The sequence below is a fragment of the Mastigoproctus giganteus genome, chromosome 1 (assembly GCF_048544385.1).
Source record: "Mastigoproctus giganteus isolate SK-2022 chromosome 1, ASM4854438v1, whole genome shotgun sequence".
Lineage (NCBI taxonomy): Eukaryota > Metazoa > Arthropoda > Arachnida > Uropygi > Thelyphonidae > Mastigoproctus > Mastigoproctus giganteus.
The window spans coordinates 149853238-149880448 of record NC_143575.1 but is presented as its reverse complement, the minus strand read 5'-3'; the positions used below and the strand labels follow the sequence as shown (position 1 = coordinate 149880448).

Sequence of the window (27211 nt, the reverse complement as noted above, 5' to 3'; positions counted from 1 at the left end):
TTACTCTCACTTCTAATCTCTCTTGGTGCAAGCACATTACAATATTGCTTCCTCTACATCTAAAAAACTTGGTTTTCTCTTTCGCTCTTGGCATTACTTTTCTTCCGAACAGCTGTTCACTCTGTACAAATCACAAATCCGCCCTACTGTGGAATATTGTTCTCACAACTGGGACGGTGCTCCCAAAACCTCTCTCAGGCTTCTAGATTCCATTCAGAAGACTGCAGTTAGGTTAATTAATGACTCCTCTCTAACAGTCTCTCCCCTCTGTCTCATAGACATACTGTTTCTGCTGCATGCATTTTCTACAGGTACTTCCATGGTCTCTGTTCCTCTGAATTGGCTTCTATAATTCCTGCTCTCTCTTTCAAAACAGTCCGAACATGTGCCGCCACCAGCCAACATCCATTTATTGTCCAACTTCAAACTCACAGAACCAACTTTTCATCTTCCTCATTTATTCATTCAACTGCCGTTGTCTGGAACAACCTTCTTTCATATTTCCTGAAAATTACAGTCTACAGAAGTTCAAGTCTAATATCAACAAATATCTCCTTTCGTCTTCTCAACCTCCAACCCAAGCACAGTACTAGTACTATAGGTTCTAATACCTCTCGTGTTTGGGGTTTTCATAAAAAAAAAAAAAAAAAAAAATTACCAATCTGTTCAGAAAAAGGCATTTGCAACAGCTAATAAAATCTCTTAAACAGAAGAATATAAATTCCTTTCCTTTTAAAATTTCAGGAAAAAAAATGGATAAACACTGCATAGAAAACATAGGTGGACTACAATCCTAAAGAACTGTGCCAAAAATCTTTTGTCAATAAAGATAACATAACTATGTGAATAAGGATCAGTTGAACTGTTAATAACAAGTTCAATGTTTTACAATATCTTTACTTCAAACAAATGAAAAAAAAAATGGTCTTTCCAGTTATTCCAGAAACTGAATAACTGGAAAGAACATCAGGTAAAAAATAAAAACTATTCTCACAACAACAACAACAAAAAAAAGTCATCAAACAAGAAATTGCATGAAGTTCTACTGTCATTCACTTGTTTCACAATGGTCAGTTGAATGGAATGTTAAGCCACTCTCTCATAGTTAAGTTTGGCTTATTTTACTTAGTCTTTATCATTTAGGTTGCAAAACAGTTTTAGCAAGCAGTTTTTAATTTATTTGAGAAGAGCAAAATGATTAGTTAATCTTTTAAAGAGTTACAAAAATTGATTTTTGTAACTCTTTAAAAGATTACATTAATTCCGAATAAGCATTATCACTTGGCATCAATCATCCAGTAATTATTCTGTCATTCTTCAGTAGCTATATAAAATCAACAGCATAATAATGATGTCATAGATTTAAAAACAAAATATTTAGCTACAATTCCCTTTTACTTATTTTTGATTTAAAAATGAGTATCTTCATTTTAGTGTCCTTTAAAATGTTAACTCTTACTGGCTGCATTAAACACATTAAATGCAACCTTTATGCAAAACATTGAAAAATCTAACTTTTTTTTTTCTCTAGTTTAAAAATTAAATTGACCCCTTTTCACTATACTGAGTCACAAGTGTTGCGAGTGCCAGCGTAATCAACATTACATCCATTGTTGCTCTAAGATAAGATGCAACTTAACAGAGAGTGAGCACAGACAACCTTTATTTTATTAACAATGCTATTGACTTTTGTATCAATTTAAGCTAAACAGTTGTATCAATTTAAGCTGAACTCACTAAATCTAGTTTAGGTTTGGAGAGTTTCATATGATGCGATATTCAGAATTTCTCGGTAGATGGTAGAATATCATGACTCTGCACTATAATCATATGTAGTTCCTACATAAATGATGTAAATTATGTACTATTAACTTTTATATGTGTTGGAAATATAAGAAAATGCTAGTAGTAATTGGCTAGTCATCTAGAAATTATTTTGAGAGTTAGGTTGTTTTGTGAATTCATTATAGTTTGAAATGCTCTAAGACATTCCCTTTCAAATTTCAGACAGTTCACTATAAAGTGCTGTACCATTTGTGGAACTTGACAGTTATGGCACCAAGGAGGGTCTTCACCTCTGAGCAGATAGGAGTGAGTCACGTATGTATACCTGATTCATAAATGAGCAAGGGTCACTTCTTGTGTCTGCTAGATTGAAGAATAGTACGCTTATAGTTGAAGCATTTGTTTAATTAGACAAAGTTTGCTATTAGTTTGATATCTCACCAGTGTTGTTGCCACTGCTTTATACTGCTTTGGTGGATGAAGGATTTGTAATCTGAATATGGTACTGAATGAAAGGCATATGGTGATGGCTTCTCTGAATACTGGATCTCTTATAGAATTGGGTGTGCTGTAGTATTAGCATTCTACAAGGCAATAAGAGAACTAAGCGAGTCCATAGAAATTAAGCTGTTTGCAATAGCTTTGATACTGAATCTCTTATAGAATTGGGTGTGCTGTAATATTAGCATTCTACAAGGCAATAAGAGAACTAAGTGAGTTAGTAGAAATTATGTTGTTTGCTATATGCTCATATAATAAGTAAGAGAGAGAGAGCGCGCGCGTGCGCGTGTGTGTGTGTGTGTGTGTGTGTGCGCGCGCGCGCGTGCGCGTGCTGATAGTTTATTCTTCATAAAGTTGTTTTTCCCCAGGATGGAAAATATAGATCACGTAAGGATTGAACTGTACTCTGTGATGAAGAGGCATGTTATCATAGTTAAGATTCCGGCTTAACATTAAATCTTTTAGGTGGATGTTGGCAGACCGGTTCATCCATGGATAGGCCTGGTATATGTTTTTCCAGTTTGATGAAAAAAGGTCTGAACTTGGATGATCAGTGACAGATTTGATCTGGACAACACAGTGTAACAACAGGTTACACTGTGCCACTGCAGGTTCTCTCATGTAGCAGTAATGAAGGTTTATGATCTTCTGCATAAAGACTTTTAACAGGTGAAGTGCAGAAAACTCCAAGTGCTGTACAGAGTGTACTGTAGTGTAAGGGATCTAACCAACTTAGTGCATTTGGTTAAGCTGAGTCATAAACAGGTGCTCTATAATCTATCCCAGAATGTTGCTCAACAAAGCTTACACATCAATCTACTCTCCAAGTTGTTGTGGAAAGGACTTTCAGTATGTTTAATTTCTTGAGGCATGAAAGTCTGAGTTGTTCAAGCATTTGAACAGTAAGGTTGATCTGGACAAGCATTTGGAGTGAATAGATGAATGAAATGGGTTGTTTTTTTTTGTTTGTTTTTTTTTTGCTGATGCTGCATAAGCTTGCTTTCTTGCAGCGTATGCCTCTGCTAACATAGTTGGAAGCAGTCTTAGTGATTTTACTTGTTTTGTGGGTCATATAACTGACTACCTGTTTCTTCAGCTTAATTATCAAGTCATAAATAGGCATTATATCATCATAATGGCTTTGTTGTTCATGTATATTATATACAAGAGTTGTTGTTGTTGTTGTTATTTGGTTTCTAGGGCCATATTGCTCCGGGATATGCGGTGGTCATTCCCTGACCTTTACACATCCTCTGTATTTGGTGGTCACAGGCTCGAACCTTGGTCTAATCAAGAAGCGTTTGCTACGCACTGCTGCTCCTGCCCACTTGGCTACGGAGGCGCCTATATGCAAGAGACTATCATTACTGCATTAATTATAGATAATGAGAAATTAAAGGTGAGAGTGCAAGAATTAAAGGCTAAAACCTCATTAATAGATGATACTGTTAGGGAACAACCATTTGTAGAATAAAATGCTACATATGCTGATAAAGTGAAGATTACTTCTACTGAAAGAATACCAAATGTGGGAAATGATTTAAAGGATAATGACGTGTGTGTGATAATTGGTTTCAAGAAACAGAATGTTATAATATTAAGAACAGCTGGAGGTGACACTCAACTACAAACTAGCCAGGAGGTTAGAAATATTGCAGTTAATACACTCAAAAAAGAGAGTATAAAGATGTTAAAGTTAAGAATATATGAACAATAAGAAATAAAGATGTTTTGTTAGAGATGGAAAATAAGGAAGATATTGAAATATTGTCTAATTCAGAAATATTAAGTCAAGTAGGAGTAACATATGATAAATCTAAGTTTAAAAATCCAATGATTATAATCTATGATATACTTAAAGAGGTTACGTGAGGAAATGATGGATGAATTATATCATAAAAATCTTAAAGATTATGGCTTACTTGAGGATGAGGTTGAACAAGAAACTCAAATTAGATTTCAGTCTGGTTCAAAACGTAAATTAACAAATTGGGTAATAGGCTTTTCACCTAGAATATTAAAGTGTTTCAAAATAGTTTCAAAATTTAACAAATGCTTAGGGTATGGCCACACGGCACAGTACTGCAAACACAAGACACTATTGTGGAGCCAATGTGCTGAAAGCGGACATGTGTACTCTGACCATTTATCAAAGGAAGACCCACTTAAATGTATTAAATGTAAGCGGAATAAAAAAGACTACAATCATTCAATTAGGGATCAGAACTGTACAGAATATATCAGGGCTGTTGAAAGTGCAGAACTGAATAATGTTAATGGCTAGTAATCTTCAAATAATTAATCAAGGTGCTTCCAGTATATCTGGTATTATTAATATAAAAATACTGCAGCTTAATTGCCAATGATGAGGCTAGTAGGAGCCAGACGTGTTTAAAGCCGCTAAGTGGATTTTTCTTATTTATTGATTTGAAATTATTGTTTTTCTAAAACTTTTGATTTAAATTTAGTAGTACAGCATTATTTTATGATTTTCTGATTAATCTTGTGTATTTATTCTTTACTCAACCTTGTAATTGCATAAAAGTATCGGTGAGGGTATCAAATCCACGTTACAAGTTGCAACTCCGCTGAACAAGAAGTTTTTTTTTTAGCCATATTTAGCTGCTTTATTGAATATATTTTACATCAAATTATTTTCTGTAAGTAGCTTATAGACCTAGTAAGGATCATTAGTTTATTCTGAATTGAGACAGCGAGACGTGAAAGTTAATTAATACTTAAGTGTCCGTAGATTTACCATTCATAACTTGCCGCCTTTGTCATATGATACGTTATATACCGAACTAGATAGCATTAGTATAGTATAGATTATAATATTGTCAGTTGATCGGTAGAATCTATTAAACTTGTTGAACTTCGTTGTCAATTAAATTGTACTTTTCACTAAATACATATAACGACTTAGATTACAAACATAACATAATTAATTAATACATAACTGATATGGAAGTTATATAAAGGGAACTCGTAGATAATTAATACTTGACACTGAAAAATATATATACCATTATAACTGTGTTGGGATACAAGTTTAGGGTTATAATTTTGAACTGAAATTGAAATGTTATTGAAATTAATAGCAATCATGACTCAGACCAGAGCAGCAAAGCAAAAGGCTCAAGCTAATGGAAGTACTGTGGCTCAGAGGAGAACTGAGGGGGGGAAAAGTCGCCTTCTGAATCACAGCCTTTTAAAATGCACTGCTTGCATGACGTTTGTAGAGCATTCCGGTATGGGACTTGATATTGCCATGATATTGACATGATATTGTTGTGTGCGCGCGCGATGCAAGGAGTGTATTGAAATCGGGCAACAACTCAGCATTGTTATGGGCCTATATATGAGCTTGAAGAACAGGGTGGATGCCCTCGAAGTAACTAAATTGAGGGGCCCAACAAGCTCTCAGCTTCCCACATCAACACCAGAGCTTGCAAATGGTCATCACGCAACACAGCGACAATCCCAAGGCAAAATGCGCTAGTCCCACAGGAACTAGTAGTTGTTGGTGACTCTATTGTCAGGGAAATGAGGAACATGCTTTGTAAAAAGGATAGGTGGAACAGGACCAGGGTATGTCTGCCAGGGTCAAAGGCTGATGACGTTGTAGAGCGTATATCATCTTTTAAGGGCACAAAAGGTGATATAGTTGTACACATTGGCACTAATGATATCAAGAGTAGGAGACTGGCAGAATTACTTAACAAGAACAGGTCACTGTTGAAAAAAAAGCCATGAATTAGGGTTGAATTTGAAAGTATCTGCAATTCTGCCCAGACACGATAGGAGGGAGTATATGATGAGAGCCTTGTCGATCAATTCGGCCCTGGAAACATTGTGCAAGGCTAAAGGTAGAATATTTTTCAGCCTGGACTGTACTTGTTAACAGGAGAGACTCCTTCTACAGGGATGGGATACATTTAAATGGAAAAGATGCAAGAATATTTGCTGATGCTATCAAGGCAGTGTTAGGTGGGTCGGAAAACTGCTAGCTTGGGGGGACAAAGACTAATAGATTAACAGGAGCCACTAACAGAGGTGAAAGAGATTCTTGCACTGCTTCTATTGGAATGAGCAGAAGCCTGAAAAACAAGATGCAGGATATTTCAGAGACTGCTGGGAGTCATTGCGGTACAAGTAAACACCTGGATTGTGTTAGGGTAGCTAAGAATAGAAACAGGTGCATGTATACTTGCGGGTACACCAATGCTAGGAGTTTAGTAAATAAATTTGATGAATTTGAGGTATTGCTCAAAACATCAAAGGCAGATATTGTTGGGATATCAGAGAAGTGGTGTCACACAGATATATAAAGGAATGCAGAACTGGAATTTGTTGAGTACAACGTCTACAGAAATGATAGACAGGATAGGAAGGGAGGAGGGATAATGCTATTAGTTAAGAAATAAATAAAATCCAAGGAAGTAAGCCAGTCGACATCGCTGGACAGTGCCGAGTCAGTTTGGTGTGACATAAGCATTGGAAGATCAAAATTGAGAGTAGGAGTGTGCTATAGGCCTAATGATTCTGATGAGTATAATAAGAAACTGTACAGGGAAATAGAGTGGGCCAGTAAATCAGAGTGTCTTATAATGGGGGATATTAAATTCCCAGATATTGACTGGAATTTTGGAACTGGTCACTCACACACTAGCAGGGCTTTTGTGGATTTATTGGATGATTGCTTTCTACATCAGCATGTGTTAGGTGGGTCGGAAAACTGCTAGCTTGGGGGGAGACAAAGACTAATGGATTAACAGTAGCCACTGGCAGAGGTGAAAGAGATTCTTGCACTGCTTCTACTGGAATGAGCAGAAGCCTGAAAAACAAGATGCATGGTATTTCAGAGACTGCTGGGAGCCATTGCGGTACAAGTAAACACGTGGGTTGTGTTAGGGTAGCTAAGAATAGAAACAGGTGCATGTATACTTGCGTGTACACCAATGTTAGGAGTTTAGTAAATAAATTTGATGAATTTGAGGTATTGCTCAAAACATCAAAGGCAGATATTGTTGGGATATCAGAGACGTGGTGTCACACAGATATAAGGAATTCAGAACTGGAATTTGGGGAGTAAAATGTGTATAGAAAGGATAGACAGGACAGGAGGGGAGGAGGGGTTATGCTATTAGTTAAAAAACACATAAAATCCAAGGAAGTGAAGCCAGTCGACATTGATGGACAGGGCAGTGTCGAGTCAGTTTGGTGTGACATAAGCATAGGTAAATCAAAATTGAGAGTAGGAGTGTGCTATAGGCCTAATGACTCTGATGAGTATAATAAGATACTGTACAGGGAAATAGAATGGGCCAGTAAATCAGAGAGTCTTATAATGGGGGATTTTAATTTCCCAGATACTGACTGGAATTTGTGGGTTGGTCACTCTCACACTAGCAAGGCTTTTGTGGATTTATTGGATGATTGTTTTCTACACCAGCATGTTCGGGAGGCAACTAGAGGGAGTAATACTCTTGATTTGATTATCATCACTGATTCTTCATGCATTAAGAATCTGCAGATAAATGAACCACTAGGTGGCAGTGATCACAGTGTGCTGAAGTGAGATTTACTCAAGGAGGTAACTACCATCAGAGGTAAAGGGAAGGGTTTTTGCTTTCGTAAAGGCGACTATGATGGTCTGAGACAGTATTTAAATTCTATACAGTGGGACCAACTGATGATGTTACCAACAGCAAATTCAAAATGGGAAGCATTCAAGGAACTAATCTTGGAAGCTACCAGGCTTTACATACCAACCAAGAAATATTGTTCAAGGTTCAGGCCTAAATGGTTGTCAGATGAACTAATGAGACATATGGCAGAGAAGAAAAATGCATGGGATACATACAAATTAATGGGTGACATGGAAGCCTATGATAGATATAAGTTGGTCTGTAACCAAGTCACAAAGGAGATTAGGCAGGCAAAGGCAGATTATGAGAAATTCTTGGCAAAGGATGCAAAGAAAAACAGAAAAGAGTTCTTTACCTATTTAAACCCAAGAAGGAAAGGGATGAATCAGATTGGTCCACTGGATGTTGATGGTTCAACAGTTGAGGATCCAGCTCAGGTGGCTAACAATCTAAACGAGTATTTTGCATCTACATTCACACATGAGGAGTTATTCAGGAAGGGGAATGTCGTAGGTGAAGTAAACATTGGCAGTGAGCTAGATGATTTTCTAATAACTGAGAGGAAAGTGGAGGAGAAATTGATGAGGATAAAGATAAAAAAGGCACCTGGGGTGGATGGGATCTATCCAGTTATATTAAAGGAGGCAGCAAAGGAAGTGAGCAAACCGTTAGCCATAATTATGAGAGCTTCTTTGGACTCAGGGGAGGTACCCATGGACTGGAGATGTGCAAATGTAACCCCAATTCACAAAGGAGGATCAAAGGCTGACATAAGTAATTATAGACCTGTTATTTTAACTTCGGTTCCAGGAAAATTAATGGAGGCACTGGTTAAAGAAGCACTGCAGGATCATCTGGACAAGAATTCAGTTATAGCTCAGACACAGCTTGGTTTTGTTAAGGGCAGGTCTTGTCTGACCAATTTGATTGGATACTATGATGTAGTCACAAAAGAACTGGATGCAGGGAATAACTTTGATATTATATATTTGGATCTTAGAAAGGCTTTTGATACTGTTGCACATGGAAGACTGCTGCACAAATTGGAGAAGTGTGGCATTGGAGGCAAATTGCTGCTATGGATAAAGGGATGGTTGAGTGGCAGAAGACAGAGAGTGGTAATCAATGGACACTGCTCAACGTGGACTAATGTTATTAGTGGAGTTCCTCAGGGTTCAGTGTTGGGTCCATTGTTGTTTTCTGTATTTATAAATGATATTGATGATGGTGTATCAGGCTTAATGTCCAAGTTTGCAGACGATACCAAGGTTGGCAGGGTTGTTAAGGACACTACTGATACTATGCTGCTGCAACAGGATCTGGAAAGGTTGAGCAGATGGGCTGAGAGGTGGGAAATGAAGTTTAACATTGACAAATGTAAAGTACTACATATGGGAAACAGTAACCCCAGATTAACGTATCAACTCTGTGGTACTACGCTGACAGTGGTAGGGAATGAAAAGGACCTGGGGGTAATTGTGCAGGCAGATATGAAGTTCTCTGAGCAGTGCAGACGAGCTGCAAGAGTAGCTCATGGTGTCTTGTCAATGATATACAGGAATTTTTCTAGCAGGGACAGGGATGTGATTATTCCCTTGTATAAGGCATTGGTCAGGCCACACCTTGAATACTGTATACAGGTCTGGAGGCCTCATTTCAAGAAGGATGTAGAGCTGCTGGAACGAGTACAGAGAAGGGCAACAAGATTAGTGAATGGAACAAAGGGTTGCTCTTACGAAGAAAGGCTTAGGTTTTGCAAATTACAGAGCCTGGAGACTAGGCATCGGCGAGGTGATCTGATGGAGGTGTATAAGGATTTGAATGGCTTGAGCATGCTCAATGCCGATGGGATTCTTCCTCTTGCTCAGAATAATCACCTGAGAGGGCATAAATTCAAATTGAGGAAGGACGGATGTAGGATAGATGTGCGGAAATTTGCCTTTAGCCAGCGGGCAGTTGGTTTGTGGAATAGACTCCCATCGCTTGTTGTTGAAGTTGATAGCCTAAACAAATTTAAGGCTCAGATGGACAGGTATTTCGAACGAACGGAGGGGTGAAATGGGAGTAGTGGTTGTTTTTTTTTTTTTTTTCCGCTGATGCTGAATAAGCTTCCTTTCTTGCATCATATGCCTCTACTAATGCTAATGTTCGGGAGGCAAATAGAGGGAGTAATACCCTTGATTTGAATATCAGTAGTGATTCTTCATGCATTAAGAATCTGCAGATAAATGAACCACTAAGTGGCAGTGATCACAGTGTGCTGAAGTGGGATTTACTCAAAGAGGTAACTACCATTAGGGGTAAAGGAAGGGTTTTTGCTTTCGTAAAGGCGACTACGATGGACTGAGACAGTATTTAAATTCTATACAAGCATTCAAAGAACTTATCTTGGAAGCTACTAGGCTTTACATACCAACTAAGAAATATTGTTCAAGGTTTAGGCCTAAATGGATGTCAGATGAACTAATGAGACATATAGCAGAGAAGAAAAATGCATGGGATACATACAAATTAACACGTGACACAGACGTCTATGATAGATACAAGTTGATCTGTAACCAAGTTACAAAGGAGGTTAGGCAGGCAAAGGCAGATTACGAGAAATCTTTGGCAAGGGATGCAAAGAAAAACAGCAAAGAGTTCTTTACTTATGTAATCTCTAGAAGGAAGGGGATGAATGAGATTGGTCCACTTGATATATATGGGTCAACTGTTGATGATCCTGCTCAGTAGCTAACAAACTAAATGAATATTTTGCATCGACATTCACACATGAGGAGTTATTCAGAGAGGGGAATGCCAGAGGTGTATTCAACTCTAGCAGTAAGCTAGAAAATCTTGAAATAACTGGGAGTAAAGTGGAGGAGAAATTGTTGAAGATAAACACAAAAAAGGCACCCGGGGAGGATGGGATCTATCCAGTTATATTAAAGGAGGCAGCAAAGGAAGTAAGCAAACCCTTAGCCATAATTATGAGAGCTTCCTTGGACTCAGGGGAGGTACCCATAGACTGGAAATGTGCAAATGTGACCCCAATTCACAAAGGAGAATCAAAGGCTGACACAAGTAATTATAGACCTGTGAGCTTAACTTCTGTTCCAGGAAAATTAATGGAGGCACTGGTTAAAGAAGCACTGCAGGATAATTTAGACAAGACTTCAGTTATAGCTCGGACACAGCATGGTTTTGTTAAGGGGAAGTCTTGCCTGACCAATTTGATTGGATACTATGATGCAGTCACAAAAGAACTGGATGCAGGGAATAGCTTTGATATTATATACTTTGATATTATCTTAGAAAGGCTTTTGATACTGTTGCACATGGAAGACTGCTACACAAATTGGAGCAGTGTGACATTGGAGGCAAATTGCTGCTATGGATAAAGGGGTGGTTGAGGGGGAGAAGACAGAGAGTGGTAATCAATGGACACTGCTCATCGTGGACTAATGTTATTAGTGGAGTCCCTCAGGGCTCAGTGTTGGGTCCATTATTGTTTTCTGCATTTATAAATGATATTGATGATGGTATATCAAGCTTTATGTCCAAGTTTGCAGACGATACAAAGGTTGGCAGGGTTGTCAAGGACACTACTGACACTATGCTGCTGCAACAGGATCTGGAAAGGTTGAGCAGATGGGCTGAGAGGTGGCAAATGAAGTTTAACATTGACAAATGTAAAGTACTACACATGGGAAACAGCAACCCCAGAGCAACGTATCAACTCTGTGTTACTACACTGAAAGTGGTAGAGAATGAAAGGGACTTTGGGATGATTGTGCAGGCAGATATGAAGTTCTCTGAGCAGTGCAGACGGGCTGCAAGAGTAGCTCATGGAGTATTGTCAATGATATACAGGAATTTTTCCAGCAGGGATAAGGAGGTGATTATTCCCTTGTATAAGGCAATGGTCAGGCCACACCTAGAGTACTGTATACAGGTCTGGAGGCCTCATTTCAAGAAGGATGTAGAGCTGCTGGAACGAGTACAGAGAAGGGCAACAAGATTAGTGAATGGAACAAAAGGGTGCTCTTACGAAGAAAGGCTTAGGTTTTGCAAATTACAGTGTCTGGAGACTAGGCACCAGCGAGGTGATCTGATAGAGGTGTATAAAGCCTTGAATGGTTTGAGCATGCTCAATGCTGATGGGATTCTTCCTCTAGCTCAGAATAATCACCTGAGAGGGCATAAATTCAAATTGAGGAAAGACAGATGTAGGACAGACGTGTGGAAATTTGCCTTTAGCCAGCGGGTGGTTGGTTGGTGGAACAGACTTCCATCCCTTGTCGTGGAGGTTAATAGCCTAAATAAGTTTAAGGCTCAGCTGGACAGGTATTTTGAACGAACAGAGGGGTGAAGTGGAAGTGGGTTTTTTTTTTTTTTTTTGGCTGATGATGCATAAGCTTGCTTTTTTGCATCAAATGCCTCTACTAATGCTAATGTTCATATTTTTCTTTGTATGCTGCATGTAGCTGCTGGTAGTAGTTTGTTCTTGAGAGAGTTACTCCCCCCAGGATTGAAAATGCAGGTCATATGCAGGTTGAATTATGATCCATGGTGGAATGATCTGTGCAGTTGTACTAGTTATGCTAGTACAACTATACAGCTCTCGGCTTAACAGTAAATCTTTTAGACGGATGTTGGCAGCTTGGTTCATTCGTGGATAGACTTGGCATAAGTTTTCCCAGCAAGATGAAAACAGAACCTCTCTATTTGGATGATTGGCGATGGATTTTATCTTGACAGCATAGTGTAATAATAAGTTGTGTTGTCTAAGTTGTAGTGAAGGTTCATGGGCTTCTGTATATAGGCTTTGTACAGGTGAAGTGCGGAAAGCTCCAAGTGCTATATGGAGGGCACTGTGGTGTATGGAATCCTACTATCTCGGTACACTTGGTCTTGCAGAGTCGTAAACAGGTGCTCCATAATCCAGCTTGGAACATACTATTGCTCGATAAAGTTTAAGTAGTGTATGTCATTCTGCAACCCAAGTTGTTGCGGAAAGAACTTTGAGTAGGTTTAACTTCTCAATGCCTGAAGGTCTTAGATGCTTAATATGTTGAAGGAATGTCAGTTTCTTATCTAAAAGAAGTCCTACGAATCTTATGTTTGGTCTAATGTGGATCATATATCCGTCCAGTTTAAGTTCAGGATCAGGGTGTAAGTTTCGTTTCCTGCAGAAGTGTATACATGCAGTTTTTTGTGTGGAAAACCGGAAGTCATTTGTTTGCGCCCATTTACTTATTTTATTTATTGCTGCTTATAGCTGCCGTTCTATACTTCGCATATTCTGAGAGTGATAGGAAATACTGAAATCATCAACATATAAAGCGGTATCAACAGGTTTTGGTATATGTTTAGTTATAGAGTTTATTTTGATGGCAAAGAGGGTAGTGGTAAGCACGGACCCCTGAGGCATGCCCTCTTCTTGGGTGAAGACTGCTTCATTTATTTTCCATCTGGGAGTTTTACGTGACTTGCATGTTGTTCCTAATGCCATGGTGATGATTATTGGATAGTGATCACTGCAGAGAGTATCACTGTGCACTGACCAAGCAAGTATTGGAAATAGTATTGGAGAATATACAGACAGGTCTATAGCTGTAGTATTTCCTGATGGAAGGTGTGTATATGTATGTGTGCCATCATTCAACAAAGTTAAATCATTCTCATCTATCCATTTTTCAATTTGTTTTCCTCTCCGATCTGAGGTTGTGTTACCCACACAGGGCTATGCCTGTTGAGGTTGCCTAGTATATAGAAGGGGGTAGGTAACTGCATTACTATGTCTTCTAAGTGCTGTTGTAATAAATCTTGTTTTGGTGGAACATAAATTGTTATTACTGTTATGAGGGATCTAGTAGCTATGGTTACTGCAGTCACTTCAAGGGTTGTGTTTATTGGGACAATCTGGGAAGGAATGCGAGAATTTACTAGTAATGTCACACCACCATGGGTTGTGCCACCTGTTACTCTGTCCTTTCGATATGCTGTATAGTTCTTTATTAAGGTAGAGTCTTGAGGTCTGAGGTAGGTTTCTTGTGAGCAAAGACATTGCAGTGCATACTGTGCAATCAGAACATATATATCACCTATGTCAGTGCGGAATACTCTCTAGTTCCACTGGATTATGGTTTTTGTTATTTGGTTTTGGAGAGGTTTTTGGACTGTTTCCTAGATGCTGTTTTAAATCTTTCACATGTAGGTTTTTCCTTTTTGAGGAAATATGGTTTTCCAGTATCCATCTCTTCTTCCACAAAAATCTCTAGTACTGATTCATCTGCTTGGTTGGTCATCTGTCTGCATTCGTTCAGCTGACTTCTGGCTTAGGATATTACGTTTTCCTTGCGGGGCTTTTGTTTCTGAGTATTTTACATCAGGAAGTAGGGAAAGTGGTGTGTTGGTGAGTTTCTCTTGATGTTTTCTGGGATGTTATAAGCAGTGCTCATGACCAGTCTTAGATGGACTTCTTTGGAGGAATTGTAAAATTGTTTGGGTTTCTATTGTACACTGATTCGTTATGACCTGTGCATAGGAAGGTCTGTTTAAGACAATTGGAAGTACAGTTCTCTTAGCTTCTTGGTATGTGACAGAATGTTCCACTTTATACCGTTGAATCTGCTTTTCTCTTTTCCAATATTTCTTGGAATAGGCAGAATGGTCCCCCTTGCAGTTTGGACATTTTGGTTTCTCAGCTGAACAGTTCTGATTGCTGTGCTCCTGAAGCCCACAGTTGAAACAGATGGCAACACCACGGCATGCCATTTGTGAATGACCATACTTCTGGCATTTTAAGCAGCGAAGAGGATTCGGAACGTTACAATTCAGATGTTACAATTCAGATAACCGGCCTTCACGGATGTAGATGGTTTAGGAGTGCTAAATCAGTATGATATTTCTGGTTGGAGTAAGTGTCCCATCTCTAGTAATTTTAATCCTTCTCACAGCTATAACGCCTTCAAGTTCATTTTTAATCTCTTCTTCAGAAACACAGATAAGGTCCCATTCAGAAATTACTCCTTATCGATGTATTTAGCGTATTATGGGGAGAGACCTTTATGGATCCCACCAAATGTTTTCATTTGAAGCAGTCTTTCTGCATGTTTGGCATCTGCTGTCTTGACTAGAATGTCGCCTGATTTTAGTCACTTAACACTTTTTGGTGTTCCAGCCACACTTTTTAAACATATGTTGAGGACAAATGGCGACAGTTTTCTTAATGGCTGTTCTGTCGTAGAAAGAAAGACAATAAATGTAGGTGCATTAAGCGATGTCATGTCCTTTTTTGCCTTTTAGTTGCAATAGTCTCATTTTTCCGACTCAAAGGAGTCAGATTTTTGGGATCCATGGTTGTAATATGTGGATCATTCATGTTTGCACCTTTTTGCCTGGGAGTGAGAGCTTTTCTTCCAGGTTTCTGGCCCCCCGCCACAGGGAGGCAGAAGCGGTGCCACCTAGTGACCAAGCGGAAGTAGATTAGTGGTTACTAGGACTAGAATATAAATAAAAGAAAGGTGTGTTTCCTTTTTTAGGAACCATTGCACTGATACTTTCCAGCAACTATATATATACAATAAAGAATTAGTTTCAAACTCTAGATATATGTAACACTATCACTTTAGAAATCGCTTTATAATCACAGAGAAATCGCTTGATCACTAGAAATACTTGGCACTTGGGGCCCGAGGGTGATGGTAGATGGCTCTCTGTTTTCTAACTTCTCCAATAATGCTGGTGTCCCTCAAGGTTCAGTTCTTTCCCCCACTCTTTTCCTCTTGTATATTAATGACCTTCTTCCACTGACTGGAAATCCTATCCATAGTTTTGCTGATGATAGCACATTGCATTCCACTTTCCAGTTTGAGAAGCCTCGCTCGCTCAATCAGCTTCAACTACTCGACTATCTGCTACCAATTCCTTAAATGCCAATCTCCAGGTAATTCTCCAGTGGGGAAAATACAACTTAGTTGATTTCAATACTTCTAAAACTCAGTCCTGTCTTATATCTCACAAAAAGGATTCTTCTACTCCAATGCTTATCTTTGGTGACACTCCAATTTCTAGGCAAGATGATATCTCTTTTGGGGATTTCCCTGACTTCTAATCTCTCTCTCTCTCTCTCTCTCTCTCTCTCTCTCTCTCTCTCTCTCTCTCTCTCTCTCTCTCTCTCTCTCTCGCTGCTCTCTCTCGGCACAAGCACATTACAAATATTGCTTCCTCTGTATTTAAAAAACTTTTTCTCTTTCGCTCTCAGCGTTAGTTTTCTTTGAAACAGCTGTTTACTCTGTACAATTGCAAATCCGCCTTACCGTGGAATATTGTTACCACATCTGAGGCAGAGCTGCCAAAACCTCTCTCAGGCTTCTAGATTCCATTCAGAAGAGGGCAATTAAGTTAATTAATGACTCATCTCTAACAGAGTCTCTCCCATAGATATACTGTTTCTGCTGCATGCTTTTTCTACAGATACTTCCCTGGGCACTGTTCTTCTGAATTGGATTCTATAATTCCTGCTCCCTCTCTTTCAAAACAGTCCTAACGTGCCACCACTAGTCAACATCCATTTATTGTCCAACTTCAAACTCACAGAACCAACTTTTCTTCTTCCTCGTTTATTCATTCAGCTGCTGTTTTCTGGTACAATCTTCCTTCATACGTATTTCCTGAAAATTACAGTCTGCAGAAGTTCAAGTCTAATGTCAACAAATATCTTCTTTCGTCTTCTCAACCTCCAACCACGGTACTAAGTACTATAGGTTCTAATACCTCTCATGTTTGGGGTTTTCATAAAAAAAATGGGGTCGATAAGATCCTGTATCATTCATCATTCTACCAGTACCTTTAATTAACAATTTTACTTGTGCAAATTTCCAACTAGGTGGGAAGGCACCTTCTTCCAAACATTTATTAAATTTATATAAGTTAACAAATATATCAGGCTTTAATTTATATGCTTTTTTCATTACAGAAACTTCTATTTTGTCTGTGCCCAGCGATTTACCCTTCTTTGCACAGTCCACAGCCTCAGTTGCCTCAATTAATGTATATGCTTCTTCCTTTTCAATCTGCTTTTGATCCTGACTCAACTGACCAGTGTCCTGCGGAAAAAGATCAACCAGGGTTCTGCCAATGGAATCCTGCCATGTTAGGCTATTTTCATTGCCTACAATACTCAAAACAGATAAATTTCTTTTATTATCAAGAATTTTAAACACTGAATTCCGGGGATCTCGAGATCTCAGATGGGACAGAGGGAAATAACTTTATTATCTACAAGAACCGGTTGGGAAAGTGTTGAATAAGCCAGCAAGAAGGTGAAGGGAGATAGTCTAAACCTTCACTTTCAATCAAATCCAACCCTTTCCATCCTTAATCCTGTGAACAGCTTGGTCAATCTTCTCTGTGGAGAATGGAGAAGAGGAGCTCACTAGGTGGTAGTTGTCACTGTCTGCTATGATCTATTTCTGGAATCCATATTCATGTCCAGATTGTCCCTGATTGGGATGATGTCAAAGATACGAACTATGGTATCATGCTGGTTGGTGGTTTCAGTCATTCATCCACAATAAGGGATTTGATTATGTCTGCAGAAGTAATCTTGTCTTATATATTTTTGTGCACAATTCTTCAAGGGTTATAGCTGTCCTCACTTTCTGTCAGATGGCAACAAGCAGAGATATGGTATTTGTGTATTTCTTTCTGGGGTCTTAACAATTGTTGCAGTATTTCAGCTTCTGGAGAGGAACAGACCTGGCCTTATGCTGGAAGTCCTTATAAGCTTTCTTAAGCTTGTTATTAGCCTAGCAATCTCATTACCCCACCAGGGCATGCACTTGGGCAAGTGGGTGTTATTTTTCATTGCAATAGTGGAAGCCTGACAGAGATTGTCTTGTACAAAGTTCACTTTCCTCCCTCCTGACAATAAGCTGGTCAAAGATTTGGAGAAGTGTTAAAGCCTGCTGTTGATATATGGACTAAAGCAAGTTTCTTGAATCTTCTAGTGTAATGTTGTCTGAATGTTGGAGAAACAACACAATAACCAACAACAATAAATGAGACAAAGCAATGATCACTGGAGATCTTCATTTTATGAACCTTCAACTATGTATGTCAGCTTTTTAATTAGGTCAGGGGAAGTCAGGTTGATATCCAGATTAGATTCATCATAGAAGAGTACTTTATCGGTTGTCCAAGCCAATTACTGATACCTAGATGAGTGAAGCAATGAATTCATCAGAGTTGACCCTGTTTATCCTGATCGGTTTGTGAATCATGCCATAAGGTGAATCTTGCATTGGGACCAACTGATATAAACAGCAGAGCCACTCCAATTACGTAATGTGAGGCAGAATGTCCGGACACTGTACTGGAAGTTGTTGTTGTTGTTGTTATTTGGTTTTTAGGAGCATTAACAACTAAGGCCATATTGCTCCGGGGATATGCGGTCGTCATTTCCTGATCTTTCCGCATCCTCCGTTTTTGGTGGTCACAGGCTCAAACCCCAATCTAATCAAGAAGCGTGTGCTATGCACTGCCACTCCTGCCTACGGAGGTGCCACTGGAAGTTGTAGAGGCCACCAGCTGGCTACTTGTGTTGCTCTATATAGTGACGCGGGTAGCCACAGATCATATGGAAGGAACAGAGAAAGAAGGACCTTTGGTAACCACCAGGTCTTGGTTCCTAATGACAACACTGGCTATCAAGAACCAATCTGAATTTTAAGAAAAGTTTTCTGATATTTTACTGCTCGTAAAATCTGAATTACAATTTTAATAGAAATTTTCTCCATCGTGTCAGAATATTTTACTAATAAAGAAAAACCGAAAATAATGGTGGAGATGCTTGTGATATTTTTGCATTTTCACAGATTCTATAAAGAACTTATTTTTATATAAAAATACCAAGAGAAATACGTAAAAACAAAAATATTCAAATGCTACCTCCTCCTGTCAAGCATAGATGACCACAAACTGGATTTCTTATATGCTAGACTAGGTTAAACTAGGTTAAACAGGAAGCTAATTTCAGTGGCTGTTCCTCTTTTTAGCAACCAGCAGAAGTCGGCCATTATACTAGCTTTCCATCCCCCTTGGTAGCTTTTTTCCACTTCTTTTATATAGAATATAATGGAAATTTTCTAGGAAATAGTTGTGATGAAAGTGTAAGAAGTGTACCTTAGCACTCATGCTGCTACCTAGTTACCTGAATACCTCCAGCATGTTACTCACAATCATCTCATAATCTGTATTTATTTTTTCAAAAAAAAAAAAATGCATACTATATTTTTCAAGCTAGTCCAAGCATCTCTTTCAGTTTGGTTCTTGGATTCTTTAAATACAGGGTGCAGCAGCCAACAAAAATTCCTGCTTTGATTTATTAGTATGCAAGTGATGAGAGCAGACATACTTGAAATAATTTCCTTCTCTAGTCAGGGCTTCGATGAACTATTTCATTAAACCTAGCTTTATATGCAACAAAGATAGCAGTACTTTGTTAATACGCTGCTTGAAAAAATTAACAAAACAAAATGCTTTTCGTGAATATTTTATTGTGAACAGTGACAAATATTTGATATAATAGGCATCCTGACAAGCAAATTCTGCGTATCCAATGGAAATTAATCTACCACCGTATGGAGCCGCACATTATGCAAATTATTCATGCCTATAAAAATACAGTTTGTGACCACATCACTTCATTCCCATTTTTTTGGCTTGCTCAGTGGAATAGCCACATCTCCAGTACTCAGGATGGCAAGTCATCGTTGTTTAGATGATTCCTTGAGATGGCAGGCCATTGGATGACTTGAAGCTGAGCAGTCGCAGGCGGCATGTTGGTTTAATGATAACAGTACTTGTAATGATGCCTGTCTCCATAGTGTCATCTCGACACTATGGAGACAGGCATCATTTCAAGAAGAGCTGGCCAAGGTCGCCCAAGGGCTATCTCAACCAGAAAAGACCACTATCTGGCTCTAACTGCAAGACAGAATCCTACAATGTCTTATCACTGATTGTTTCTTGAGGCTGCTGCTGCTGCAGCTGCAGCAACCTCAAGTGCACATTTCCAACCGGACTGTTAAGAAGGCTGAATTCAAGTGGACTCTATGCAAAGAAACCAGTGATTTGTATTCCATTAACCCCAAATCACCGCAGAGCTCGTCAAAACTGGTGCCATGAACATGTGACTTGGAGCCCTGATGAATGGAGTACAGTTCTGTTCTCTGAGAGTCCTAGCTTAGACTACAAATTCTAAACGTCATTTCATCTAGAGACAATGAGGAATGTGGATTTTCTTTTCATGCATAACAATGCCACTGCACTACAGCTCAAGAGGTGGAGGAATATCTTGAAACTGAAGATATCAAACAACTGCTATGGCCAGCACAATCACCACACTTAAATCTGATCGCACGTGTTTGGAATGCCCTTGGGCATTGCATACCAACAGCCAACTCTTCGGTAAGCTAGGGTCTGCACTGGTGGAAGAATGGGATTTTGATGCCACAGAATCTTATAGACATCCTTCTATTCAACATGATTCACTGCTCTTAGGCCTGTTCAGCCACTGAAAAGGATCATACACTGCACTGATGTCATGTGGCCATATTTTTGAGCATCTTAAGTCAACTTCTGTAATGTGACCTTTTTGGTAATTCTTATACAACCCTATAAATGTTCCTTGTACTTGTCCAAAGTTTCTTGCTGTCTCCTCATTTTGTTGTTATTCTATGGTACTAAATTTTGTCCACTTCATCGCAAGCTGCACGAGTTACACAATGGTTTGTACGTGTTCTGTTAATTTTGTCCAGTATGTATTTGCTACCGGTTCATCTTTAATGTTCTTTGAACCTGTTGTTGAGAATGTCTTGGTGATCACACTTTCCTTTCCCAATGATCGCTTCTTTCTCAACTATCCCATTCACATAAAAAGCAAAGCATATTTGTGTAACTAGTCCATTGGCCAAGTAGCAGAACAATACCTTTGAAATCTCCTCACACTACTCAACAATGAACCTTGTACTGAATTTTTTAAGCTTAACATTTCTGTACTTTTTTAAGTTGCCAAATGGGCTACAAGAATGGATGCATACTTGTTTCCATTATGAAGGAGAACTCCTTTGACGCTTTGCTTTGATGGGTCAAATATCTTCCACTCTGTTGGCCTGCAGAAATTTCAAAAAAGTTTATAACTACAGGTATATTGTTGCAATATAGCATTGACCTATCTTTGGAAAAATGGGGAACCAATTCTTTTTCACGATGTCTATTCCATGAAAAGACTGTTCCTGGGACCAGCAGATTCTTTGATTTCAGTCTTGACTTTAAAAGCTCGGCAGACCCTTTGGATAGATTTAAATCATTCATGAGACCTTTGAGTTCACTACTTGCAAGAAGTGAACTCAAAAATCTTGAGTTCACAACTATGAACTATAGTTGTGATTCTCTTCATCAAAATAGTTCATCATCATCCAGATCACAAGTACGAGCTTCAGGATCTGTTGGCATATGTTCAAGAACAAATGGTGGAGGTGGTACCAGTAGTTTAGGTCCATAGGGACTTACAGTTGAAGTAACGTTGTTGGAGTTCACAATGCTCTGTTTGTTCTTTGCATTATAACCTGCTACGTTTATGAAACAAAATTACCATCACTAATATGATCCCAAGGTTCCCTGTACGTCATGGCAATGGAAAATGTCATGGCTTTCTTTTTTTGCCACATTTCCACAATCCCTCCACACATGTACGGCACACTTTATATGGGGGCCCAAATTTATGTATCAAAATATATTTAGATTGTTCACAAAACCACAAGTTGCCATTGTCAAAGACAGATAATATGAAAATCACATTATAAGTAGATAGACAGCATGCAGAAGAAACACTTCCCAGATTTATGTGGCATAGACATGGAATGTGTATCTAAGAAAACAATTCTTGATCTTTGTAATAGGGCTGGAAATGATTGATAAAAAGGGTTAGAATTAGCACTAAAAGTACACTCACACACCATTGTAATGGTATCAGAGCAGGATGGGTCAATGATTTGAACTTTTCCAAATGTGGGGGTATAGCCAGTGAGCTCACCCCATAAGGACCTTGAAGTAGAAGGAAAGTCCAGGTTGAACTCATTCTTAACTTTTACGAGCTGGTTTGCCACCAATATTGAACATTGTGCACTAATGTGCATGATTTCTTAAAACTCTGGTTATTACTCCAGAGTTTTAAGGAATAATTAGCTTGAAAACAGATACTGTCACCTACTCATTTGTATACTGGACATGTGCTTTTTTCTTACAGAGTGATTGTGTGGCGTGTTGAGAAAGGCAATTTTCACTTAGTGCTCTGATATTTATTAGGGCATTCCTTAAAATTGTGGTCCGGTCAACCAGTTAGCTGCTTTTGTGTTCTAAATCCAAGAAGTTTTTGTCAGCTTCTTAAATGTTACTCAAAAAAGTTTGAAAAACAATGTTGTAGTTATCCCAAATAACTACAGTTCTGACACTCTCTCTCTCTCTCTCTCTCTCTCTCTCTCTCCTTGGCTTCATTGTCTGTGATATGACAGGAGGACTGTATGCATTATTTCTTCCAGACCATAGGCATTTTAGGATGTAATTCTGTATTATATCCAGTTCTGCCGCTAGACTTTATGCCACTGCAACGAAAATTTTTTTGCATCCCATATTAAGGGTAGAAAAAAAAAAAGAGTTGGCTTTGGTAGGATACAGTAATGTCTTAGCTTGCACAGCTTTGTTATTTTGACAGTGCAATTACAGTTATAGTGTAATCAATTGGCAATATTATACAATTTATGAAATCAGTGAATGATATCAAAGCTACCTCTAATTATGTCATTTTTTTGTTTCATGTTGCTAAAAAAGTGGTGGCACCCTTTTCAATTTGGCACCTCAGGCAACTGCTTGCCCTGCCTGTGCATAATGGTGGCCCAGATTATATCTATACCAATTACCACAGATGAAGGAAGCATGATGATCTGAAATATGTGAATTAATTGTATTGTACAGTTATTAAATTTCTAAATTATATTAATTCCACTCAGTGCAATGTATATTTTAATGAAATGCTGTAGTTATTAACTCTTGGATGGAGAGGGTGAGAACTAAACCAATGCATATTACAAATCACACATAAACAAACTTTTGCAGACCTAATATGCAATAATGATCATAGGCAGTAGCATACTGAATGAATTTTTGCATTCAAAATCCTGAAACAGCAAAAATAAACTTATTATTATGATTATTTAAAACATTTAGCTCACTCCTTCTTTCAAAACACATGTAAGGAAATCACCTTTTCTGTCTAACACCACCTCCTGGCATTTTGAATCACGAATGTGGCATTTGTATAAAACTCCAGGTTGATGAAGTTCGTGCTTCAGGTGTGAAGAATTGGCTCTGGTTGCAGTAATTAAGGCTCTGGAAAGATATGAATTATCTTTTCAGTAGTGATTCAACATAGCTTTCATCATTAGAATATTATATAAATTCATTAACAAATTTATAATCTTAATGTAATTAGCGAGACAATCACACAGTAGATTACAAGGTAGAGAATACAAGAACGTTAACTGTATTTAGTTGTCAAAAAGCTTGAATCATGAATAATCAAATGCATTTACTGCTATTTCTCCTCTCCTCATTGACCACTTGGCTATGTTACACCTTAAACCAGCAATAATTCTAACAGGACATGACAATTTAAACAGTTCTTCTGGAGTCTGGAATGGGATTTGAACACATTTCTCTTAGTTTATTGAATTTAGCAAGTGACAGTTCCTTATATCTACTAGAATATTTGTTTGCAAAGTTCAAGAAGCTTGTTATTTATTTGTTATTTGGTTTTTTTTTTAGGAGCATTAGCAACTAAGGCCATATTGCTCCGGTGCGGTGGTCATTCCCTGACCTTTCCGCATCCTCCGTATTTGGTGGTGACGGGCTCGAACCCCGGTCTAATCAAGAAGCGTGTGCTACGTGCTGCTGCTCCTTCCCACCTGGCTACGGAGCCGGCCAGTTCAAGAAGCACGAAATGGCTTAATATTGTATGCTGCAGCTGCATGGAACCCAACATGAAATGAGATGTAAGATTTTTTTGGGAAAATATAGAATGCTGTATCTGGGCATGAATTCATAGTGATAAGCAACTAGAAGCAGGTCATCAAGGCTGTTATACCAATGAGGCCAGTTGGATATACAAATCTGTAAGTCTGTCTTAGAGTAAAGGCAAGTGAGCAAGCTGGCAAATGGGCTCAGCACTCTTAAGACAGAAGAAAATAAAAATAGCTTAGCTATGAAGCTTTTCCAGAAAAAATCATACTGCCAAATGTAGAGAGTAGTGGTGTTGTGTGTATTCTGCTCCCGTTTTATGGATTAATATTATCGGATAATCAAGGTTTTTTTTTTGAGGTTTTTTGTTTGGAAAGCTTTGGGATACTTCATAGTTGCTCTCATATAACTTTTCTTAGATTGATCTTATAATATAATATTGGGCATGCAATGCAATGTTTAAAGTTTTTACATTACCAGAGGTAATGGAAAGAAATAATATACAGTCTTCAATTCCAATGTACAGCTGAATTAGTTTGCTGTTTTCTTTGTGTGATTATTCTATCAAAATCACACAATCAAGGCTAGTGCGTAAATTATTATTTCCTAAAAACTGTGGATAAGAAATTTTATATAAGAAATAATTATTAGAGTTATTCAAGATTTTTCTGATTACACAGCAGACTCTCAATTTACTGGGATTGGATTAAGTGGGACACTTCAAGATTCCAAAGTAAAAAAAATAAATATATATATATATATATATCCACCAGAAATCTTAATATTCAAGTAATACATAGAACAGGTATAAACAGATGTTTTGCAAGTCATAAATAAGTGACCAGAAGCAGCGTTATAAAGTTGTGATTGAGAGATGAATATACAGTCGAATCTCATTAATACAAAGTTCAAATTACCTAAATTTTCACGGTTTGTAATAATAACGAGATCGCCCAAAAGTGTCAAAACTCTACTTTTTTTTTTTTGGGTATATACTATATATCTAAGAATGATAATAAATAATAATAATAACAAAAATAAATAAAAATTAAATTCATTTAAATTAATAAAATAATAAAAATAAAAAATAATAAAAACAAAAGCCTTGTCCACATTTTTTATACAATATTTTATCAAACAACGGGGATTACCTTTATTTTAGATATAGGAAGCTTCTTTTCCAACTAACTCTCCTAGTCCAACGCACTAATAATTCTTTGGGAAGGCGATATCAATTTTATAAAACATGTGGGACATCTTCCCCACTGTCAGAACCGTAGTGTTGAGACCGAGGGGTCTGAACACTACGGTTTTGACAGTGGGGAAGATGTCCCACATGTTTTGTAAAATTGATATCACCTTCCCAAAGAATTATTAGCACGTTGGACTAGGAGAGTTGGTTGGAAAAGAAGCTTCTATATCTAAAATAAAGGTAATCCCTGTTGTTTCATAATATAATAGAATATAGGAATTATCGAGCACTTAATAACTCTCTATAATCAAATCTACACAATATTTTAGTATCACATAAAAAGAATTACAAACCATTAACTTTTTAATAAATTAATCTAATTTAAAGAAAGAATCCCATGTTCTTTGCACAGATTTTGTCCTATATGCATTTTTAACTACTGCACAGACAATATCAAATGTAATAGCTGTTTCTTTATCAACATTACTGAAGGCAAAGACATTCTCTATTATGCTCAATGCATTTTGGGCATCTTTTTTAGTTCGCAGTGTGTGTGTGCTTCTTCACTTTCACTGTTGCTGATAACAAAAACATGCTTGGTGCTCAGCAGCTCTTCTGGTGTTGGCATTGCTGTGGTAGCAACTTCATCATCCACATTCACAAACTCTTCAAATTCGCCAACAAAATCCATATGATGTGAACTGGCGAAGTTTTTACAGTTCCAGCAAATAGAGAAGTTTTTGCTTTTTTATTGACTTCAATTGGCATATCAATTTATTTTTTCGAGTTGCTTTATATTCCTAGTAACAATACTTTAGTTTAAATTGAATTTAGATAGATATTTTGTAGGTTATTACTTAATATCGGTAAGGGTATCAAATTTGGACAGGTTTTGCAGCTCCAGCGAACAAAAAGTTTTAAATTATTTTCTATAGGTAGCTTATAGCCCTGGTTAAGCTCCGTGGTTTATTTTGAATTTAGGTAGCGCGATTTGGAAAGTAAATACCTCGTGTCCGTAGATTAACTGTTCCTAACTTGCCGCCATTGTTATACGATACAACGTGTGCTTGCGTAAAGTTTAACGGAAAACTAGTTATTATTATTATTAGCCATATAGTGCAAGGAAGCCTGAGGCTTATGCTGCACCAGCCAAAATAAAAAAATTCCAAGTTACCCTGAGAGAGAGAAAGAAATAGAAAGGAATCACCAAAAAAGAGCAGAAGGAGGATATCTGGATGCTCAGAACCCTGGGCGTGCCAAACCCATACACACCAGATGTCAAGTACATCAAGTGTCTGTTTGGCATTTCGAACTAGTTAACAATTTCACTAATGTGTTGCTGACCTATAGCAACACATTAGTGTTGATATTATATTGATACTACTATATCGAGTATAGTTGTATCAATTAATCAGTAAAATTTATTAATCTTATTAAATTTCATTGTCAATTAAATTGTATTTTTTTAACTAAATAAATATAGCGACCTAGTTATTACAAACGTAACATCATAAATTAATACACATAAGTATTAATTAGGGGATAAAAAAGTCATATAACGTAACTCAGAGATAATATTCGATACCAAAATACATATATATAGTGTTAAACCTGCATTGGGATATAGGTTTAGGGTTATATTTTGTATTGGAATTTTATTGAACTAGAATAGAAATGACCACTCAAACCAGAGCAGCAAAGCAAAAGGCTCAAACTATGGAAGTGCCGTGGTTCAGGGAAGAACAGAGGTGGGGGGCGGTTGCCCTCTGAATCACAGTATATTGAAATGCACTGCTTCTTGGATGTCTGTGGACAATCAGGAACGGGACATGATATTGCCAAGGGGAATGTCTTTGTGTGTGCGCGATGTAAGGAGTGCGAGGAAATCAGGCGCCATCTCAGCATTGTTATGGGCTTATATGAGATCTTGAACGGCAGGGTGGATGCCCTCGAAGGATTTAAATTGAGGGGCCCATCAAGCTCTCAGCTGCCCACATCAATGCCAGAGCTTGCACTT

The 27211-nt window shown here is 38.0% G+C and overlaps 1 protein-coding gene across 1 annotated transcript in view; it reads right to left on the bottom strand.

Annotated features, from left to right (window-relative positions):
- LOC150091193 (integrin alpha-9-like) overlaps positions 1 to 27211 on the bottom strand; it is a 295920-nt gene that overhangs the window by 232599 nt on the left and 36110 nt on the right. The window contains exon 2 of the mRNA XM_090389494.1: positions 23251 to 23375. Within this exon, the coding sequence (XP_090245620.1) occupies positions 23251 to 23375 (125 nt within the window). The remainder of the gene's footprint in view (positions 1 to 23250; positions 23376 to 27211) is intronic.